The 22,555-nt window shown below is 44.1% G+C and overlaps 1 protein-coding gene across 1 annotated transcript in view; it reads left to right on the top strand.

Moving 5' to 3' along the window:
- The window catches only part of IL5RA (interleukin 5 receptor subunit alpha), a 47,292-nt gene extending 25,115 nt beyond the window's left edge, over positions 1 to 22,177 (top strand). Inside the window, exons 8-12 of the mRNA XM_041762418.1 lie at positions 1,726 to 1,871; positions 5,203 to 5,341; positions 17,338 to 17,434; positions 18,518 to 18,602; positions 22,091 to 22,177. Coding sequence (XP_041618352.1) covers positions 1,726 to 1,871; positions 5,203 to 5,341; positions 17,338 to 17,434; positions 18,518 to 18,602; positions 22,091 to 22,177 — 554 coding nt within the window. The remainder of the gene's footprint in view (positions 1 to 1,725; positions 1,872 to 5,202; positions 5,342 to 17,337; positions 17,435 to 18,517; positions 18,603 to 22,090) is intronic.
- Positions 22,178 to 22,555: the final 378 nt, after the last annotated feature.

Genomic DNA, 22,555 nt, shown 5'->3' with positions numbered 1-22,555 from the left:
ATTTCTCTTCTCCAAGCTTCCCATCTTCAATTCCTCATGCTTTCCTCTTAGGATCTTCTGCCATTCTGGTCTGTCTCTTTTGAGTGGTCCTAAAATGTATCTCTCAGCATATGATCCTCAGATCTAAACATATTATTTAAGGTTTCATTTGTTCAGTTCTCAAAATAGAAATAGTCTCCTTCATCCTAGATACTTGTATTAATAAAACTCATCAGGAGCCTTTCACATCACATTCTTGTTACAACTGCTCAAGATTTCAATCATGGCATATTTATTAGCATGGGCTGTGGAGTCAGGCTGCCTGGGCTGGGACCCTGCCTCCCCCACTGACTAGCTGAGTGACTATAGACAAGCTGGTCATTCCTCTCTACCTCAGTCTTCTCATCAGAAAGAAATGGGGAGAAAATCACACTTCCTACAAGGTTTTTGTGAGAATTAAGTGAGTTAATAACCATACAGTGCTTACAACAGTGGCTGGTGATTATACATAATTATAAATATACAAAATATTATATAAAGGGACATGACTTATCTATATCTCTACCAAATAAAGTATAACTTTGTTTAAAGAACCATCCCACCAAAGATGTTTTGTGACTCTATTCAATAGTCTATTTCTCAGATAATCTAAAAGTGTCACTTTCCTGAAAATTGGTAATAAAAAATTCTGAGGACAACCTAGGAAACATTATTGATATGAAAATGGACACAATCCGGTATAGACCACAGGAATTCATTCTCCTGTGTGATTTTCATTTCTTTGAGATCAATTCCTCATATTACTAAAAGAAATACATGCTTGGTTAAATATTTTCTGCTTAGGGAACGGCAGGCTCTGGAACCAATAGGTCCCATTCTTAGTTTGTCCCTAAGATTCATGAATTGTGAGATCTAAGTCACATAACCTAAGACAAGAACGCTCACTTAGAAATAATTTCCACCCATATCACAAGGCTATAAGACAATCCAGTGATAAGTCAGGGAAAAGAATTTGAGTTCTAAGTTAAGGCAAATGTGCCCCAGCGACCCCTGGGTGGCTCAGCAGTTGAGCATCTGCTTTCAGTTCAGGACATGCGTGATCTTGGGGTCCTGGGATGCAGTTCTGCATTGGGTTCCTCGCAGGGAGCCTGCTTCTCCCTCTGCCTAGGTCTCTGCCTCTGTGTGTCTCTCATGAGTAAATAAATAAAATCTTTAAAAAAAAAAAAAAAAGACAAATGTGGCCCAATCCATTCTTTCTATGCAAGAGAAAATTGAGGCTGCCCACTCCATCCCCCAAACAAACCTGAAAGGCAGCAAACAAAACAACATGAAACAAAACTGAAGCTCCAAATGAGGGAATTATTACCCAGAGCCACACACCTGCTAGGTAGAGGCAGGGCTGGGTGGAAGCTCCAGGGCAATTTCTCTCCAGGATGAGGTTTACTTAGTTTGGTCCTGCTTGAGAAACAGGGATAGTGAGGTGGGTCTTGCAATGAGCTAAAGGGGAAGGGGACTCAACCATTTGATGCCATTTAGAATAGGAATCCTTTAAAATTACAGGAGAGATTTCTTCAGTGCTGCAATGTAGGAGTCATCTGCAGCCACTGGGGTCTTGTGGCTTGAAGATCAGTTAGTTAAATCCTGAGCGTAGATACTTGAGAAGATTGTATCTTAGAAATGCCTTGAGGAGTGTGAGCGGATTGGATTTATCAGCCCAGACCACTGACCTTTCATTCTCTAACCTAGATCGAATTAATCCTCCAGAGAATGTCACAGCAGTGATTGAAGGAAGCGGTCTTTCTATTCAGTGGAAGAAACCTGTTTCTGCCTTTCCAATTCACTGCTTTGAATATGAAGTGAAAATTTATAACACAAGGAAAAATTATTTGCAGGTAATTCTTCAGATCATTTCAATATTTGATGATAACGTTCTCTTTGAAATATTTTAAAAATGATATTCAGTGACAGCTGTGGTTATAGCTTGGAACTAACAAGGTCAAAGATAACTTATATTTACCCAAGTTTTATAAAAAATAAACCAAATGTTACTGGCTTTTTGTGTTGAAAGGACATACTTTTGGTTCAAAATAACACAAAGGATCAGATAAAAACTCATCAGCACTACTGTTGGTGCAAATATAAAATGTTGCAGCCACTATGGAAAACAGTATGGTAGTTTCTCAAAAAAAATCATAAATACGATTATCATGTGATCCAACAATTCCACTTTCTGGCATACAACGAAAAGAATCGTCAACAGGGTCTCAAGGAGAAATTTGCACTCTCACGTTCATAGCAGCATTATTCACAACAGCCCAAAGGAAGAAACAACTTGAGTGCCCTCCAACAGATGATGAATGGATAAACAAAATGTGGTATATCCATACAATGCACTATTATTCAACCTTAAAAAGGAAGGGAATTCTGACACAGACTACAACCTGGATGAGCCTTCGAGGACCCCATATTAAGTGAAATAAACCAGTCACAAGAAGACAAATATTGTAGGATTGCACGTATATGAGATACCAAGAGTAGTCAAACTCAGAATACAATGGTGGTTTCCAGGAGCTGGGGGAGGGGGTGTGGGGAGCTGTTGTTTAATGAGTAGAGTTTCGGTATCGCGGGCCATATGAGTGCTGGAACTGGTTGCAAAACAATGTGAATGAATGTTCTCACCACAGTGGAGCTGTACACTTAAAAATAGTTAAGATGGTAGATTTTATGTTTTTCTTTCACTACAACTGAAATATGCTCCTCAGCTCTAGAGAACACAAAGTTCAAGGGACATGGAACTGAGAAGCCAGCCTGTGCTTATTAAGCCTCAGCTACCTGTCAAGCTTTATTATGCTCATTTATTCCATCCTCCCAGTAACTCCATTAAGTAACTATCATTCCCATTACACAGGTAAGTGAGGCAGAGAGATTAAGCCACTTGCCCAAAGTCATAAAGCTGGCTAAGCGTAGGGAAATTAGGATCATAACTCACCTCTTACGGATAGTAGGGAAAGCAAATTCCACACCATCCAAGTTGATTCAACCAACATTGACAAATTGGTTTGTGTGTGGGAAGTATGAAGAGAAGTACGATAGTGTCTCTGCCATCAAGGAGCCTCGTCTAGTGTACCCACTCAGCACCTCACAGTAAGGGCCCCAGAGGTCTAGGGTCTAGGTCTAGGGTGTAGGGCTCCCACTGAGAGGAATGGAGCAAAATCATTAAGCAGAGAGTAGAAGCCTGCCTGTTGAGAGGAGACCAACCTCTGTAGCCAGTGCTTCTCCAAAATAGCTATGCTGGAAGTCTGGCTTTTAAAAATTTTTTTAAATTTTTAATTAATTTCTAATTTCATTTCTAATTCTTCTTTTGTAAGATACAGTTAAAATAAAGGCTAGAAAAATCAAATATACCCAGAGAGAAGCCCGGTCATCATGGGATTGGATGTCGCGGCAATGTCAAATTGCTACAAAAGCTCCAAACCTGTTTTCTCGATTTCTGTGTTTACCTCACCGTGGATCAGTAGTAAACCGCTCCTGCCCCACACCAGTCTGCCAACCACACTTTCGTGACAGGGGGTCGAGGCAGAGCTCAAAGGCTTAAGAGAGCATGGCTCCTTCAGCCAAGTGGCAGTAAGTGAGTCGGCCTAGATATAAAGCCAACATTGGAATAATAAGTCTAGATCCTACAATGGTACTTCTCCAAGAATGGAAATTTTTGCTTAAAAAAAAAAAAAGAGGAGTGATTTCTCTTTTTAAAACCATTGCCAGAGGCACTGAAAGCCACTGAAGAGTTTTATTCAATACAGAACTGTGACTGCATCTGCAAAATCAAAGAATAATTTTGGTGGCAGCATGAAAGCTGGACACGTGTGGAGGGGCCAGTGGACACAGGCATCTGGGGTTAATGGCTATGGCAACTGGCCAAACAAAAGATAACAAGAGAAATCAGGCTGTGGTCGTGGGGTAGGGTGAGTAAAGGAGAAACACACCCAGAAGAATGTAAGAGACAAGTGTCAGGGACACATCTCTGGTTTGGGGCGTAAAGGATTAGCTGAATGGTGTGGACACTGAGCAGTAGAGTGAGTTAACAGAGAAAGGCTCATTTGTGAGAAAACAGCCTCACTCTAACACTGGACAATGCTAGCCTAAATTGCCTGTGACAGACTGGCATTTATTAAGAGCCTATTATTGTATTGCACTAACCAACATTGCTGGTTTTGCTCATCAAAGATGGGCTGAATATTGGCAGTTTTCACAGGATTCAAACCAATACATTCTTAAACTTAGAATTACAAAGAAAATTCGGTTTAATTCAATCATTGTGCTTAGGTGTCGTTATTCCCAACTTACAGGTGAGAAAACAGAGGCTCAGAGAGGTCAATGAATTTGCCTTGCAGGTAGTTTGGAATATAGGATTCAAACCCAGCTCTTCCTAGATTCAAGGACACCGCTCTTTCCTCTTCTCTGTGCATGGTGCCCCCTGGCTCCAGTTGTTCGAGACATTCTTGTACATCAGGAATCAGCAAACTGTTTTTTCTTTTCTTTTTTTTTTTGTAATGGGCAGATATTTTAGGCTTAGCAGGTCATATGGTTTCTATCACAATTACTCAGCTCTATCATTGTGGAACAGAAGCCGCCATAGAGAATATGTAAACAAATAGACGTGGGTGTGTTCCAGTAAAACTTTACTTGTGGATACTGAAATTTCAGTTTCACGTGTCATGAAATATTCTTTTGATATTTTTCAATCATTGAGAGATACATAAACCATTCGTGGCTTGCAGGCCCTACAAAAAGAGGCTGCGGGCCAGACTGGCCCACACATTGTAGTTTGCTGATGCCTACTAAATAGGTTGGAAACCAAGTGACATCATTTAGTAATTGACTTCAGAATATGGAGGGACGAGATGAGGAGGATTATGCATTCTACTATGGGCCATTCTAGTCTTTCCATCTGAAAACAGAACTGGATCCAGATAAATCATCTAGATGTTACCATTGACTTTTTATTTATTTTGGTTACAAGATCACTTTCCCCAAAGGGTAGCTGCCAACACACCCTTACTGAAGCAGTCTAGAATAAACTAATCAATGTATGCCCTATTGATTTTAAACAAGTCCGGTAACAGTGGATCACTTTACTTAGATATGACCTTCTCTTCTAATAACTGACATTACTTAAATTATATGTCTGGAAATTCTTATAATGCTAATTTCCCCCCCATTTAGACAGAAAAAATAACAACGAATGCATTCATCTCGATAATTGATGATATTTCTAAGTATTCCATTCAAGTGAGGGCAGCAGTGAGCTCTGTGTGCAGACAGACGGGGTTTTGGAGTGAGTGGAGTCAACCTCTACATGTGGGTAAGTATCTTCTGTTTATTTTAAAGTAAGCGACTACGCTTGTGGTTAAAACAGATAATCCTGAAAAGTGTACACATTCACTCATGGATCAAAATGCCTCATCTTCTGTCCATTTACTGCCTTCTTGACCAGAGATAGGTTTACCATTAAGCCAATGAAACTTACATCTTCAAGCCTCTCACTAGCACAAGCCTTGCTAAAGCCCAGTACCTAATTTCTTTCTTTCTTTTTTTTAGATTATCTGATTCTGTTATCCATCTTTTTAATAATGAAGGTTTCTGGAATAATTGTAGACTCACATGCAGTTGGAAGATATAATACAGAGAGAGCCCCCTTATCTTTCATCCGGCTTCCCCCAAGGTTGCAAAACTATAGTACAGTATCACAACCAGAAAATTATCATGGATACAATGCACTGACCTTATGTGGATTTCATCAATTTTATATGTGCTCATTTGTGCATTGAGCTCTATGTAATTCCATCCCATTTGCAGGTTTAGGTATCCATCACAACGATGCCTCCTGTTGCCCTTTTATGGGTCTCTATTCCTAAACCCTGCCAACTACTAATCCGCTCTCCATCTCTGTCATTTTACCACACCTAATTTTGAATTCCTATTTTTGTTCCTTTCCTTAAAGCCGGTTCCAAAATTGAATTAGCTCAGGGCCCATGAAATCTGGATCCTCCCTTGGGCTTTCAGCCTAACAGACACAGGGCGGCGGTTAAAGCAGTTAGGGGGAGACTGGGCTTCTCTGTTCTGCGGCTGGTTCTGTTTACGTCTAAAATCGTTAGTCTACTTGGCAAGAAGATCATGGACCTGGTTAGTGGGGGGGCCTGTGAAGGGTAATGAAGTAGGCAGGGAAGGCTCTGGAAACTAGGACACATGGCCACGCTCACTTGGCTTCAGTTGGCGATCCCATAAGCTGGAGGTGTGGCCTTGTACCTTGAAGGTAGAAAATTCACACCCTGTGCTTGTCATCGCCTGGGGGTACTGGGCATCCGTAGACATCTTATGACAGAAGTAGACAGTTTAAAAACAGCTAATATATCTCTCGTGCATGCTGCAACCATGCGGCCTGAGGATGTGGACATATGTGGTTAGTGTTGCACGAGATCCACGAGAACACGGAACAGTGGAAGGAACACCGGAATCTTACCTAGACAGCACAGATTTAGCACCCAGCTTTGGTACGTAGTGACTTATACCTTGCAAAAATCCCTTCTCTCTGACTTTGCTTGGGCTCCGGGGACACAGGCGAGACTGTCCGGTCAAGCACGGGAATGTCCTCTCACTCATCCTGTGGGGGATTCACTGATCCTTTGAAGAGCATGTGTAAGGAGAGCGCCTTTCAGGCCCGTTGTAAAATTTTCTATTTGAGTCATTCACTTAGGCTAATGAGTGGATCTTCTGGAAATTCGTGGGCAGTGACCCATTAGACCATGTGGATATGAGTCAGACTAGACACGTATCAGGTAGATTTCCACAGAAGGATGGGAGACATGAGGAAAGGCCCCAGAGAATCAGGGTGATTCAGGGTCTGCAAGGGGGCTGGCCAAGCCGAGCTGCAGAGTTTGCAAAGGGGAATGGCACCCCCTAGGGTTGTGGAACACACAGCGCAGCCTTATGCGATGGTCCCCAATCCCCCCACTGGCACTCAGAGGAGCAGCCTGAGCCTTCCTGGGAAGAGGGGTGTGAAAGGAGGATACAAGGAACCAAGGTTGGGCCAACTGCACCGACTTCCCAATTCTGCCGAGGCCAATCCTCCATCCCTCCCGTCCTCCCCAGGCTGGTGCCGCAACAGGGCTCAGCACACGGAGGACCCCCCCCCCACACACACACACACAACACTGCTCCTTCTGCACAAAGTAAATTCATTTTGCTCACCAAAGAGCAAAACAAACATACATATAAGTCCCAGGAAGTTTTTAATAAGATTATTCATGTTATCAAATGCTTGTGAAAGAAGCTTAATTTTCATTACTTGCATTTGGTAAAAAAATTTTTAATGGTTTATGTTATTCCCCAAAGGCACAAAACTCGTTGCCTCTGAATTATTATTTCTGAGTGTCTTTCCAACATTACTACACTTAGAACCTCAGAGATTTTTTTAAATGCTGCCCAAGGACTTCAAACCAACATGGTGGAAACTGAGATGAGAAACCTGGCTCAGAAGCCTTTTCTGCTTTCTGAGTGTTTCGGTTGTGAAGCTCAGGTCAGTGTTGACTGCGGACAGTTTAGAACTTACAGAGCAGAAGAGACAGATCAGGAAATCGAGGTTTTAGCCATGGCTCTGCCAATGTCTAGCTCTCTGACCCAAGCGTGAGATGGCAAAAGATAACACGTCAGGAGGCGAGTAATCAGAGCCGGCTTCGAGCGCCGTGTTGAGGATTCTCAAACGACACGGAGGCCTCTCAGGAGTGCCCATCTCCTGTCACCACAGACTGGTGACGAGTGTGCCAGGGGTTGCCACCCTGACTAGGGACTGAAGCCTAACCTCTCTGGGTTCCAGTTCCCCCACCTGCAAAATGTGGAAGCTGCACCCTAAGGTTCTTCTACACTCCCTCAGCCCCCCACAAAAGTGCTGAGAGTGAAATTGTGATCCATAATGAGAGTTTATTTTAAGCTTGTTTTTAATTTATTATTCACTCTCCACTTTAGAGCTCTCCTCCCATTATTATTTCCTAAATAACAGCTTCCTAGTTTGGAACTAGGCTCATTATAATTCCCCCCCAGGTATACCTCACTGCTATTATCTATGGCAAATCCCATTTCATTAACTGCCACCCTTTTCATAAGATGAGCTGATTAATATTACCACTCACCTTACAAATCCATCGTTTCTGGAATTTACTCCCCTGCTCAGTTTAGGATCATTAGTGAATTTAATCAATGCAGACTTTCCATTTTCATCAAGATGATTAATAAACATAATAGGAAGTCCAGGCCCCTCTGGGACATGTTGCATGGCTCTTCTTACCCCTTGAGGATGCAACCATAATTATGCTCAGCTTGCAGTCTATCAGGCAATTTTGTCGCTACATTCATTTCCTTTAGACAACCTCCCTGCTCTCCCACCTTGTATATATGGTGCCCTGGAGCCCTCCCCTTCCATTTTCACTCACAGCCCCATTCAAATAATACCTCGTTCTCACGTATTATTAGGTCCATCTCCTTTACTAAAAGGAAATGGAGATCCAGAGATATTAAATAAATCAGTAGCTATCAAGGGGCCCAGAAGTGGCTATTAATAGCTAATTTTCTCAAACAGATGACACATTCATCAATCGGTGAAGTGAAATAGATTCAAATCACTCGTTAACCAATGATAGTCCAAGGTTACTAAACAGTGAGACCCAGGGAAGAGTAAGTTTTGACGGATGAAGAGGAGGGGAGAGGAGACACAGGACTGCCGGTCTCGCTTGGGTCGGCAAGGCCCCTGGGTGGCCAACAGCACGAGGGGTGGCAGAGAGAGGGTGCGGCCGTCAAGTGCCCCAGACCCTGGCCCGGGCTTGGGCTGTCCGGTGCTAGGATTTCCAGCCCATGAAATATGTTTGTTTTCAAATGGAGATAGTAGCTTCACTTTATCAGGACTCGTTATCAGCGGCCCTTCCTCAACTGGCCTCCACATCTTATCTGAAGAGCTAACTTCCCACTTTTCACAAGTCTTTCTCCTTTTTAGAGGTTTCTTAACTTCCGGATTCTTCTGTTCCTTCATTATCTCTGCTGTCCCTGTTTACCTAAACCTGTCCTCTCCTGACCCTAGTCCTCCACGGAGCCTTCCACTTCCTCCAGTGCATCATCTCCCCCCTCCTCGCTCTGTGCTCCCGGAAGCTCACGCACCGCGTGTGAAAAAAGCAATTATGGAAATGAAACGCCCCACAGCTGTCGCCTGCCCCGTGGAAAAGAGCGTGTGTGTCGTGTTACGGAAGTCCACCTGCGTTTCTTCCCAGTTATGTCACTGGGCAGGCCCAGGCCTCCTGAGATGCGCTTATCAGAGATGGGTCCTGACCGCAATCACGGGCTCGGCCCTCCAAGCCAACGATTGCGCTTTTGCCCCGACTTCAGCGAAGGCCAGGAGCTGTGCCATGACAATACCAGGTGCCAATTAAGAGGGGTCTTTTTTTTCCCCCTTTTTTTTCATGTAAAGATTTCTTTAGGCCTTAGATGGGCGGCATCCATACCTCTGGGAGTAGAGCAAAGTTGCCCTCGGTCATCTGTCGCCCACAGAGGCATTTCTTGCCACAAGACAAGTCAGAGGAAGCCCGGGCATTAGCTTTCCTGTCACGGTTTGGGGCGGCAGGGGGGGGGGCTGGTTCTTCGAGCCACACGACCCAGCCTGGAGCCCCTCCAGACTGAGGGAAAGTAGGTGGAGGCAGGACACCAGCGATGCATTTCAGAGTCTGGGTTGAGACGGAAGGAAGGTCCGCACAGGCCGCTCTTGTGGCCTTTGTCCTCTGACGGCACTTCTCAGCCTGTGGAGACCGAGGACACGGCCCGTGGGCTCGGGCCCCCCGGACTCAGAAGCCGATTGAGGTCGGCAGCCCCCCTCAGCCCCGGGCCCCCCCTGTGTGCTCGCCTCCTTTAGTTTCTGTTTTGTCACCACACACTGTCCTTTTAAAATCTCGTACCCTGGTTAAAACACAGAGAAAACCGGCAAAGGGAAACGGGGAGGGGAAGCATAGCAGAGGTCCCAAGTGAGGTTTTCCCAGGTCTTTGAAAAGAATTTTGCAAATGCTAAGGATTGCACGAGGTAGGAGACGAACACTGACGAGACTGGTGGAACCAGAGAGTGGACCTCATAACCTGAAAACCCCCTTGGGCCTACCTGAGGCCTGGAGAACTTGTGGGAAGTCTGGGTTTCCTCTGCAAGTGGGGGACTTCAGGTTGGTGAGCACGGGGGCGGGTTCAGCCGTGCCCCAGCCCCAGGCCTCGGTGGTTCCAAAGGCGGGTAGTGCCCGGCCGCCCCTCCAGCGGCTCTCGGCAGTGGGGGCAGGACCAACCCCCTCGGGGGGCCCCCAGAACCCCAAGGAGGGCTGGGGGGCAGCTTTGGGATTCTGCGGCGGCTGTCGGGAGAAGGGCCTCCTGCTGGGGTCTCAGGCACGGCCGCCTCCGAGCGTCTGGGCCGCGGGTCCAGCGGAGGGTGCGCCCCGAGGTCGGAGGGCTCTACTGTCGGGCCAGGCGCCCTGCTGGGCACGGTCACCTACGCCTCTCCGGCATCTCCACAAACACATTTTTAAGATTATGTGGATCTATAGGTCATGTGGAAAAAATAATGCAGGGAAGTTAAAGAAATGCCCAAAGTGACAAAGCAAGCCAGGAGGCTGGTTCCCTGCTCTGTCCTTTCCATTGTTCTTTGACATCCCAGGGGTCACACGCCGGCCAGGGGACAGGCAGGAAGATGGGCAGGGGGGCCCGGGCTCGTGAGAGGGTGACGCTCCGCTGGCTTGTGACAAGTTGTCGGCAATCTCATTTCAATGCAGACCCTTGCGGGTCAGGACGCTACATGCCTTGTGTCCCCGCCTCCCTGGTGTCTGGTTTGTGGCCTTCCTCTCCCCTCCAGGCCTGAGCTCATTACTCTGCACCCTGAGGATTCTGACAGCACTTGAATTTTAGTCTTGCTTTGACGACTTACGGAAATCTCGGTTGTTCCGTTCGGACCTACTGTATTTAGTTATAATAACTATTATTTTTGGAGCACCTCCTGCATGCTAGCCCCGGCCTGACCACTTCACCAACTCATTCAGTCCTCGTCCCCCTTTCACAAAGCAGGCAAAGGAAGCAGGAGAGGACACCCCACTCAAGTTCGCCCGGGGGGGCAGTAATAGGACCAGGCTGACTGACACCTCTTTGCCACTTCGTTCCTTATTTTGACACGACGACTGCAGTGGCCTTCGGTGGCGCTGGCTGGAGGTTAACAGGACAGGACAGATTCTGGGCCGGCGGGGAGCGCATTAGGAAAGCCTGCAGAGCAGAGAGCAGCAGAAACAGGCCCTCTCCTCCACTTCATCACACCTAGTCCTGGGGCAGGTAAGGCCCAGGCCCCCATCGATCTCTCTGGAGAATCCTGGATGCACCAGTGCTCTCCATTTCCTCTCCGCATTTCAGTCCAGTTGGGCCCTGTTTCCACAGGTGAACACAGCACACATTTTGTGTGTCATGCTCTGGGCCCTGGACCACCCTACATTCTGTCCACTGAGACTGCATTTACTGCCCTCTTTCTCCTCCCTAAACCATGTGACAGCTGCCTCGGAGAGCTCACCCACCTCAAAGAGTTGCTCCTGGCTTTTGCTGGCATTGGGGAGCTGGGACCCAGCTTGGGGTGCCCCTTGTGAACGATGCCACAACCTCTCCTTACAAGGAGAAGAGAGCCACGTGCAGCTTCGGAGGCTGTGCATGCCCATCCTCTCAGTTACCTGGCACACACTGGTACTGCTTGCCTCCTCCTAGTACCTCCTGGTTCTGTGAACACAGAGAGGGGTGGCTTCATTAGGAGAGTCCCATCAATTTACTAATTAGCTCTTTTCCCTTGAAACCTATTGTGAAGTCTGAAGTCAGATTGAAAATCAATATGGAAGCCCTGAAAGTCACACTTGTATGGACAATATAAGGTGGAACAGCCTCCAAATCAGATTGACCCTCCTAGGAGTTATTGGCCTAGACCCCAAGCTGCCAGGGCTCTGCACCAAGGTGGGGCTGCAGGAGGGAGGCGACATGACGAAGCTCCCGAAACAACCAGATGTAGAATAAGGGACTAAGTTAGATTTCTCTTCCCTCCCTGGTTGCCACCATCCCATCCCAACCCTTCCCATGCAGCCTCCCACGTCACAGAACAATGGGATTTTCAGAAGCTGGCTTGTTCTCAACGTAAAACGGTTGAGATGTCAAAAACGATAGCCAAGGTCACCAGAAACAAGACAGCCAAATTCCCAAATGCTCTAAGTTGCCAATGTCAGAAGGGCATCCAGGCATGAGGTGGAGGGTCTGGAGGCTTCTCCTCCTTAGAGGGATAGGCTGTGTGACTTCCTCTTTCTAAAACCTCTCTGCATAACTAAATAGCAGTGCTCTTCAATTTCTTGAAAAGAAACATCTGTGGCTTCCGTTTTCGGGTAGGAAAGGCATTCTCCTTGAATCAAAGATTCAAGTTATCTGGAAATCCTTTTTCTTCAGAAAATCTCCAAGCCCAGAGAACCCAGAATTCAAATTAATGATACATTCAGGGACCTCCCAACTTTTCAGTATTGAAATTTTTATCATTTTGACTCAAATGACATATATACTATCATTGGGTCCTATCCCCACCCCCACCCCACCCCCACCACTTTTTTTTTTTTACCTTCAGTGAAATCAGAGTATATGCTAACTTTAATTCACTCATTTATATAACTGACGCAAAACTTTTGCGTTAATAAATAGTAGATAATCCACAACTAATTTCCATTTGGCAGTGAGTATGTGAAAGCTTTTCCTTGTACTACTTTTACCTGCCTGTTTATGTTTTCTTCATGGTAAAGCTGACCTTGGCTCTGTTCTCCTGGGGTTAGTTTTGTTCTCATCTGGCGGTAGGGTAGTAGTTCTAAAGCACATTGGGACTGTGCAGAAGCCAGGCCAGGGAAAGGACTAATTTGCCAACTCCCTCCAGGCAGCGACCATGACTTTGCTTCCCACATAGCACCTTGCATGCATCAATAACCATTTTTGATTGAATGAAATAAAATCAGTTGCCTTTGTATTTTGCTAATTCAGTGAAAAGCTTTATTTATCAAAGGGAGAGCCAAAGTGAACAGCTAGAGAGTGGTTTAACTGAAGAGATTTTTGTAATCATGGTCAGAAGTGAACGGTACTATTATCAGCGCTCGACATATCAGGCTACAAGATATTTCACAATTTGAGACACAAAATGGGACCAAGTGTGTAACCTTGATAATATTTACAACATTGCTCTTTCTTTCTCAGGACCCAAACTTTATCTGGTCTGTTAAGCCTAGTTACAAACAAGGTAACTTTTTTCTGCTGTCTACCCCTTGCTAAATTTATATTCCATACATGGAATAGGAGTCTGGAGTTTCTGAATGTACTTGTTAAGGTACTTGAATAATGGTTAACAGCATGCAATGGTGGGTTTCAGAAATGGGGAAATGAAGCAGGAAAATCCCTTATTCAGGACATCAGACTGGGAAATAAAGCTAGATGGCATCTGACTTGATGGCATTAGTTCATCCCAGTTGCTCTTTACACTAGCTATGAGCCAGTGCAATAAAAACTAGGTTTAACAGGATCCTCAGTCACAGTCCAGACAACTGAGTATTAGTCCTAGAACCTTTCAGTATCTATGGCATTTGGGGAAAAAAAAGTTTCACCTCCTTGAATATCTCGTTTTTGTCATTTTACAAAATGTGACTAAAGCCTCTTTGTAAAATAATAGATATAAATACCTAAAACTTCAGGCACCTGGGTGGCTCAGTTGGTTAAGCATCTGACTCCTGATTTTGGCTCAGGTCATGATCTCAGGGTCGTGAGATCGAGCCTCATGTCAGACTCTGTGTTGGGTGTGGAGTCTGCTTAAGACTCTTTCTCCCTCTCCCCTTCCCACCCTGTTCTTGTGCATTTTCTTTAAAAAAATAAAAAGAGGGGTGCCTGAGTGGCTCAGTGGGTTGAGCATCTACCTGAGCATCTGCCCAGCCCCACATTCAGCTCCTTGCTTGATGGGGAGCCTGCTTCTCCCTGCCATTCCCTCTGCCAAATAAAGTCTTAAAATTAAAAAACAAAAACATGATCTAAAACTTATTAAAAAATACTGTGGTCATAGGTTTTTAATAAAATGATCCAGTTCCAAGTGCAGCCTAGAGAACATCAGGATGATAGTTTGCAGTGCAGCCTGCCACTGCAGCTGTGCCCAACAGTGGGGACACCACCGTGAGATGGTGCTTTCTGTAGGAAGTGGCAACCAACCGGGAAGAGGCTCCTCAGGGAAGTGCCCGAGGATAGAGAAAGGCTTAGCTGCCCGAAGGGGAGCTCTTGCCTGGGCAGTTCGGCCTTAGTTTGGGGATGATGGGGCATGGAATAGGGCCACTGCATCGTGTTCAGAGCATTACTTCTCAGCCAGTCCCAGGTGCAGATCCCAGCTGTGCCCTCAGGGAAGGAGTCAGCCCTCCTTTGCTGCAGCTTCTCCATGTGCCAAGCGAGGGTAGAGGTGCCCACCTTGACACAGCGTTATGAGAACTACACGAGAACACATAGTAAGCACCTTGCACCATGTCTGGTACGTACGAATACTCAGGAAAAAAAGGAAAAAAAATGTATACAGAAAATAAACTGTTACTTCTGATTACTATTTTTTATACCTTCTGACAATTTTCCCAACTTCAGCAACACAAACGACTGCTTTTTGAGGATCAGTTTTATTAAGGTAAGTTCATAGGAAATGACAATGGCCTGCATGGAGTAGCATTAGGAAAGCATCCTCAGTAGCATTAGGAAAGGTGCTGACGTGGCAGAGATCTTAAGGACGGGGTGTTTCAACTTGTGTTTTTGTAGATGAGAGAACAAGGCCCAGAAGGGCGACCTCCGCTGCAAGCTGAGCATAGACTCCAGATTTCCACACTAGGGAGGAGGCACGCATGAGACAAAGGCAGCCCTCTCTTACTTTTGTGAGCGGGTATGAATGTGATGATGCCAACTGAGTCAGTGGGGAAAGGAGACAGGGCTGTAGAGAATGGGAAGGAATGGGAAGAACCAGAGTGACTTCCAGGAATCCCAATATGGAAACTTGGAAAAGTGGAGACGATCATGGGGGAGTCAGTGAGAGAAGTTGTTCTGATGCATTGGTTTAGTTTTCAAGGTTGTCAGCTTGGAGGAACATCTAAGTGGGTGTCACCCATGGGCAGTTTCAGATCTAGAAGTGGAGCTGTGTTGTCAGGGGTAGGCCAGGAATAAAGACCAGGGAGAAAAATGTGTGGAATTAAAAGATGCAGCTGCGTTCAACAAGCTTTCCAGTGTTCAGACAACAGACAGTGGTGGAAGAGACCCAAGGTCCAGAGCTGAGCTGAGAGGGTCAGTTAAAATTGAAAACGGAAGAAGGAAACAACTCTGAAGAAGGGGATTGTTGGGCAAAAGAGCCAACAACTTGGTTTCAAGGTGGGCGCAACCGTCAGGTGTGAAATTCAGGAAGGAGGCCGGGCAAAATAAAGCTGGAAAAAGAAATCATGTGTCCTTTGGATTCAACTAGGAAGCAGCCGCCAACAAGTAAAAAAGCAGTTTCTGAGGTGGGAAGTGAAGCAGCCTGAATCCCCTATTCAAAAAATTAGGCTGGGAAATAAAGTAGGAAGGTATTTGACGATAGTTGGGAGAGATGAGGGAGCAAAGTAATGGCTTATTCAAGGTAAAGGACTCTATGAATATCTGAAAGCAGAGGGAAGAGATGAAGGTGGAGAGATTAAAGCTCTGGGGAAGTAGGAGATAAACCCGAGTAAGAGTTCTCAGGAGACAAAAGAGCAGGAGATCAAGGCAAAGTTGGACTCACTAGCATTAAACCCTCAAGACCTCTCTCCCTCTCCATACATTGAATGTTTTGAGTTTGAAGTATGTTGGGGGCAAAAAATAAAAGAAGTAGTAGTATGTTGGAACTTTCGGAAATCTTAGGATATTTACAAGGACCTGAAAGTTCCACTTACACACTTTTCATTTTATTTTATTTTATTTTATTTTATTTTTTTTAAATTTTTTTTTATTTATTTATGATAGTCACAGAGAGAGAGAGGGGCAGAGACACAGGCGGAGGGAGAAGCAGGCTCCATGCACCGGGAGCCCGATGTGGGATTCGATCCCGGGTCTCCAGGATCGCGCCCTGGGCCAAAGGCAGGCGCCAAACCGCTGCGCCACCCAGGGATCCCCACTTTTCATTTTATAAAAGAAACAATTAACTGAGGTTTGGGACTGGTTTCCTCTGGTGCAGTGTGAACATCCCCGCCGCCACCCAGCGCAGCTGGCATCAAGTCATTACTTGTGTCATTATTTGCTTAGAGCCTTTCTTGTTTGATGGATCTAAATGGCACATGGGGCAAACCCACATGTGTGCTTTGAACCCAGCTCCCAGAAACCTGTGCAGTGCCAAACATATAATGGGAGTCTGAGAAATATTCGTTAAACTGGTGAATGAAGAATTAGTCAATAGCCTCTCCCACAGAAAGCACACTTGTATCCAGGGAGAGAAGGCAGGATTTGCCTTATTCTCTGGAAGTTAATTAGGCAGCTTAACAAGTGCATTACCTCTTTAAAAACCATGTGGTTAAGGAACTCTGGCTTTTCCTGAAAGCATTTCCAGTACCTTAAAAAAAAAAATCACACACCCCAAAGATATCATCAAAACTAAAAAAAAAAAAAAAAGATATCATCAAAACTAATAGAGGAATTTGTCCTTGGATGCAGATGAGAAGCAGATTTAACCAGAGAGTAAGGCGGTATGCAACCTATTATTATTTTCTGTGCTGACTCAATGCAATTTGTTTCTACTTTCCTATCTGTGAAATGGGAATAATGCTAAGGGGTATTGAACATAGTTAAGATTGCAAAGTACTTCTAGCAGAATCTGATGCCTTTAGGGTTAACTCTGAGTATTATTCCATAATTTGCTTCCTCTAAAAGTCTCCAACTTTGTACATTATTTTGATTCTAACGCAATTAGGTAACAAAGATGGTTTACCCTTTTATAGCTTTTCCATCTAAAAACCTTACTAGTCACCCAAAGCTAGTAATTGCCAAGATTCAGGAGGCATTATTACATCAAGTGCAATCCATAAATATCTGCTGACTAAATAATGATTTAACATGAACAGTAGCTTCATTTCATCCTCATGAGAAATCTCAGGCTCAGGAAGGCTGAGCTCCTTGCCCAGCCTCACTCAGCATCTGCAACTCAAATCCAAGCTTTCCGATGCCTGCCTCTGGTTAATTCGCATATCCGCAGCTTATTCCAGCTCTGATTTCTTTTTCCATTAGGAAATGATGATCAGAAGCCCTTCACCGAATGGTTTCTTATCGTGCTTATGGCAACCATCTGCTTCATTTTGTTAATTTTCTCCCTCATCTGTAAAATGTAGGTATTTTTTTTTTAATTTGGGGGTTTCCAAGGACATCTGAGTGTTTTTACACTTTTGCTGTCTATCCACTAGGGTAATTCTTATCAGATAGAATTTACAGTGCTTTGGTGTCTTCTGGACAGGCTTTCCAAGATGAGCATGGACCAAATTAAAAAGTGAGAAATATCCTTAGGCAATTACTGGAAACCAGACAGAGCACAATACAGCCCCTCAGTCATTACCACCCGTCTTGAATTTGTTGACAGTGTATTTATTTTCCGTATTTATTTTACCTTCATGTTCTTTTGATTCCTCTACTGCTTTCCCACCCAGTCTTTGGTTGTCTTAGGTGAGCCACTAGCAGGCTGCTTTTTCAGCTTGGGTAAAGGAAGGCAGCGCCCCAGCTACTGAAATCACCCCAGGGCCTCCCACGGTAGGGTCTCCAATCATGAGGGGCCAGCTCTTACCCTCACCCTTTGGTCACCTGGTCCCTGGCTGGCTGATTATCCTTTGGTCAAATGCAGATTGTGGAAAGGTCATGCAGACCTGGTGACTAATCCTCGAGCCTACAAAGGGCCCCATAAGAACTTCTCACTCACTTTGGCATTCAGTGAGGCAAACTGCCAATTAAGAGGCTTACAAACATGTTCTGTCTCCATCCTTTCATAATTTAGACAATTACTTGGGTTTTAAAGAGGTTCATTATTATAAACATTAGGTTCTGTGGAGGGTGACAGTTCAAAGGAAAGGAACAAGACCGTCAACTCTGAGCCAGCATAGTTGGGTACGGGACCGTAGCCGGTTTTGTAGTTAGTGGTGGGATACCAAGCACTTCCAGATCACCCATTTTCACAGATGAGGCCTGAAAACACAGAGCAATGTGAAACAATTACCATTGTGTCTTTCTTGGGTGATTCAGAAGCCACATCATACCCCAACTAGTGTTACAATATAGATATTTATAACTCTTGGTCAATAAAGGTTCTGAATTTATAGAACAGCAGGTCCTGAGATCAACTAGGTCAACTTGTAGAGTAGATCCTGACAGACAACGAAGGATGTTCTTGCTCATCTGATTCTCTGCTTTACTCTATTTTCAGAGGTCACTTATGGAACAGGTTGTTTCCACCGGTTCCGACACCAAAAAGCAGTATTAAAGATTTCTTTGTAATCATCAACTCTGAGGTAATATTGAAGGTTCTTATGATGGGTCCTATCTGCTGAGGGTTGGGTCTTTGGGGATCAGTCAAGTTACTGGTTTTCCGTATTTCTAGGTGGAGTGTCTCTCCAGGGGGGGCCAGTGACTTTATGCTGCTTAGTCATTCTGCTCTTTTGCTCGTGTTATTTTATAAATGTTCATTACTGCCTTGGAATATTGGAAAGGTCCTGCTCAGTTATAAGGGTCTTTGCCAGTCAGACTGGAATTTTTTCCATCAGCCATCTACCCATATAACTGATGGGTAAAGGAAAACAGCCCATGAGCCCTGACTTCTTTTTCTAGCAAAGGGGCAGAGATGAGATGGACCAATGTTCTGTTTAGCTTTGATGTTTTTTAAGAACCCATGTTTCTGAACATAGGCTTAACTCAATGCTTACCTATATATGGCTGCCCAATTGGTCTGGCATCATTTTGTGGAAAAAAAAAATCATCCTTTCCCCAATGAATTGTCTTGGCATCTTTGTTGAAAATCAGTTATCTATATATGTGTGGGTCTACTTCTGGACTATTATTTGCTTTCATTGATCTGTTTGTCTATCTTTATGCTAATGTGGCCTTGATTACTATAGCTTTATTGCAAACCTGGAGATCAAGTAGTGTAAAGCTTCCAAACATGATTTAAAAAAAAAAAAAGATTTATTTATTTTAAAGTGAAAGAGCATGAGGAGGAGGTGGAGAGGGAGAGGGAGAATCTCAAGCTCACTCCACTCTGATTGCAGAGCCCTATACAGAGCTCAGTCCTAGGACCTTGAGATCACAGCCTGAGCTAAAACCAAGAATCAGAAGCTTAACTTACTGTGCCATTCAGGTGCCCCCAAGTGTGATTTTTACCCCCAAAAGTTGTTTTGGTTATTCTCGGTGTTGTATTCTGTATTCCCATACAAATTTTAGAGCAACTTTATTTCTACCAAAAAGACTGCTGGGATCTTGGTTAGGATTGTGTTGTATTATAGGTTAATTTGGGGAGTGACATCTTAAAAATGAATCTTCCAATCTGTAAACCTGACATATTATTATACTAAACAAGCAAAAAATATCATGTTTAGGTTTTAATTTTCTCAGCAATATTTTATGATTCTCAGTGTACAGTTATTCTATACTTAGTCAAATCTGCCCTTAAATTGTTTATTTAGATTAGGGGTCAGCAAACTTACTCTATGAAGAACCAAACAGTAAATACCTAACTGCCAAATGGTTTATATCAACTATTCAATGCTACCGTTGTTGTGTGAAGGTAGCCATAGACAGTATACAAATGAACAAGCTTGGTTCCAAAATAAAACTTTATTTACAAAAACAGGCAATAAGTCAGATACCACCTACAGGCTGTAGTTTGCAGATCCCTGATGTAGATCAAGCTGTTTTCTTAGCAATTTAGTTTGCTAATAAAGTGATTCAGGAATGGATGAATAAACTGGTGATTATTTGTGGGGGCAGTTAAGGGTCAAACACTCACTGAAATGGATCATTTCAATAAGCTGTGACATTTAGAGTTTTCAGTTTGGGTGTTCAGAATAATTATAGACCATAGTAGTTAGGACACTTGTCAAGCAAAGAATTGAGTCAGACAGAGGAACTACTCCGTCCTTGCCTCCATCCTGTGTTCTCCTTCATCAGGGAACAGGGGGCTTTGCTTTTAACCCACAGCTTTTCTGGAAGAAGAGTGGCCCTCAGTGTGAAACCTTGTTTTGTTTCATGTGAATTTGTGCTGTCTCTCCCTCCTTGCTCCAGAATACTCATCCCTGATAAACTACATTTGATTTAAGCAGCAGCCTGAAGTCATTTGTCTTGCCTCTTAATGGAACATCTTAATGCTGGTATCTCATTTCCCTATAGAGCCTCCAAAGATTTTCTTTAATATTCTGAGGTTGGTGAAAGAAACTGGCTTAAGAGCTTATTGTATAAACTTGTGGTTTGTTGTTAATTAAAATCAAGTCATGTGTGCAAAATAACAACGAGGGGTAGACAAGCTGGTTTCAAAATAAGCAAAGGATTAATGTCAGAGCTCAGTGCTGCCAGGCTCCTCTTAGACAACTTACTTGCTTTTCACATTGTTGAGTTTCATGCAAAAAAAAAGACAACAGACACAGAGAGCGACAGAGGCAGCAAGCAGAACTCAGAAAATGAAGTATTGCCCGATACTGTCTGACTCGTGGCCTAAATTCTCCACCTGGGAGAATGTGCAAGTGCAGAGCTGAGCACAGTCTGGGACACATGTAGCAGTGCTCCCAGCCCATACCTCCAAAGGGGAAGCCCTTCCAACGCACCCTTGAGGTCTCTGCTAGAAGGATGCCGAGGAGACCCATTATATTACTGGCAATGACGGGTTGGCACCACACTAGAAAGTGGGGTGAGCAGGAAAAGAAACTTTTGACTTTTTTACAACCTGCAGCTCTGAGATTGGTGTGGGCACCCAGAGTCCTGGGATTTGGAGTCTACCATCCCCGAGTTCTCATTAAGCAAGTGTTTGCTTGTGCAGACCCAAGTTAGAAATTGTTCTGTAACATTCAAGAAACATTACTGGCAGGGAGAGATGGGAGGGAAGGCGGACGGGGATTATCAATTAGGCCTTTATCAATTAAAAAAAGAAGGCTTTTTGTTTAAAAAGAAAAAGTATCCTGTTTTTTAAATTTGTTAGAGACCACTTTCCAGCTGCTCCTTATTTCTACAATGTAGCCAGAGAGGATTCCTTCCAAAATTAAGTATAAACCATTTAAGTTCTAGTACGTAAGGCAGAGGGCATGTCTGCTGTCACCACATGCTCCGTGCACAGCAGTGTCCAGGCAATAGTGGGTATTATAGGTATTAAAAATGTGTTGAATGAGGGGCATCTGGGTGGCTCAGTGGGTTAAATATCCACCTTCAGCTCAGGACATGATCTCAGGGTCCTGGGATCGAGCCCCGAGCGGGGAGCCTGCTTCTCCCTCTGCCTCTGCCCCTCCCCCAGCTCATGCATGCTTGTGTGTGCCCTCAAATAAATAACATCTTTTAAAAAGTGTTGAATGAGTCAACAAGGTACAGAAATATCTCTTGTAGGCAGTTTTTGTCACAAAGTTTCTAATTAATAGCTTTATAATAGCCCAAATTAGACAAACACATCTAGATTTGAGGAGAAACTATCATAAACTCTGAATGGAAAATGATGGAGCTATTCATGACGCAGCCCAAGAATATATAGAGTATTACACGATGTTACACAGAAAGCAACTTATGAAGCTGACTTTCCATTTGCCTTCATTTAACTGAAAAGATAACTTTGTACCTAGGAAACAAGGCTAGAGAGAAACAATGGGTTGTGTTTGGGAGATAAGATTTTGTTTTCTTCCTATTTCCCATATTTTCTTAGTGAACATTTACTATTTTTATAAGGAAAATGCCCTAAAAAATTGTAAAGAAATCCAAAGCACAAAAAGTGTGCTAAAAGACATCTAAGGGAGGATGTTTTGTTTTACAGAAAACTGTTTCCAGTGAAACAGAAATTGAAGTCATAAGTTATGTGGAAGAGCCTGGATTTGAGACCCTGGAAGATTCTGTGTTTTGATTGGCACTGTAACATTCTCAAAAATGAACTCACACTCACATGCCTCAGTGATAAGAAGAACGGGAACTGTTGTTTCTTGGCCAAGAAGAGTTCTGAATTTACTGAAAACTCGGTCTAGCTGCAAGGCAATACTCCCAGACAAATCTCTTAAAAGCATGGATGCCTCATCAAAGACTCCGTACTCACTCAGGGTGATTGATCAATCTGACCATTCTGCTAGGTCTTTTCTCCCCACTCTGCAGGGCACCAACTTCTCACCTGCCAGTCGTGGTGATTTACATTACGTACCTCAAACTTTTGTGCAAGAGACAGTTTTTAAGGCTGATGTCAACTGGCAGAGCTGGTTTTACAGCTGAAGCTGCCAATGGTAATACTTAA

The sequence above is a fragment of the Vulpes lagopus genome, chromosome 7, assembly GCF_018345385.1.
Source record: "Vulpes lagopus strain Blue_001 chromosome 7, ASM1834538v1, whole genome shotgun sequence".
NCBI classification, from domain to species: Eukaryota; Metazoa; Chordata; class Mammalia; order Carnivora; family Canidae; genus Vulpes; species Vulpes lagopus.
Note: the sequence above shows the minus strand (reverse complement) of the source record. Positions and strands in the feature narration are given on the sequence as shown.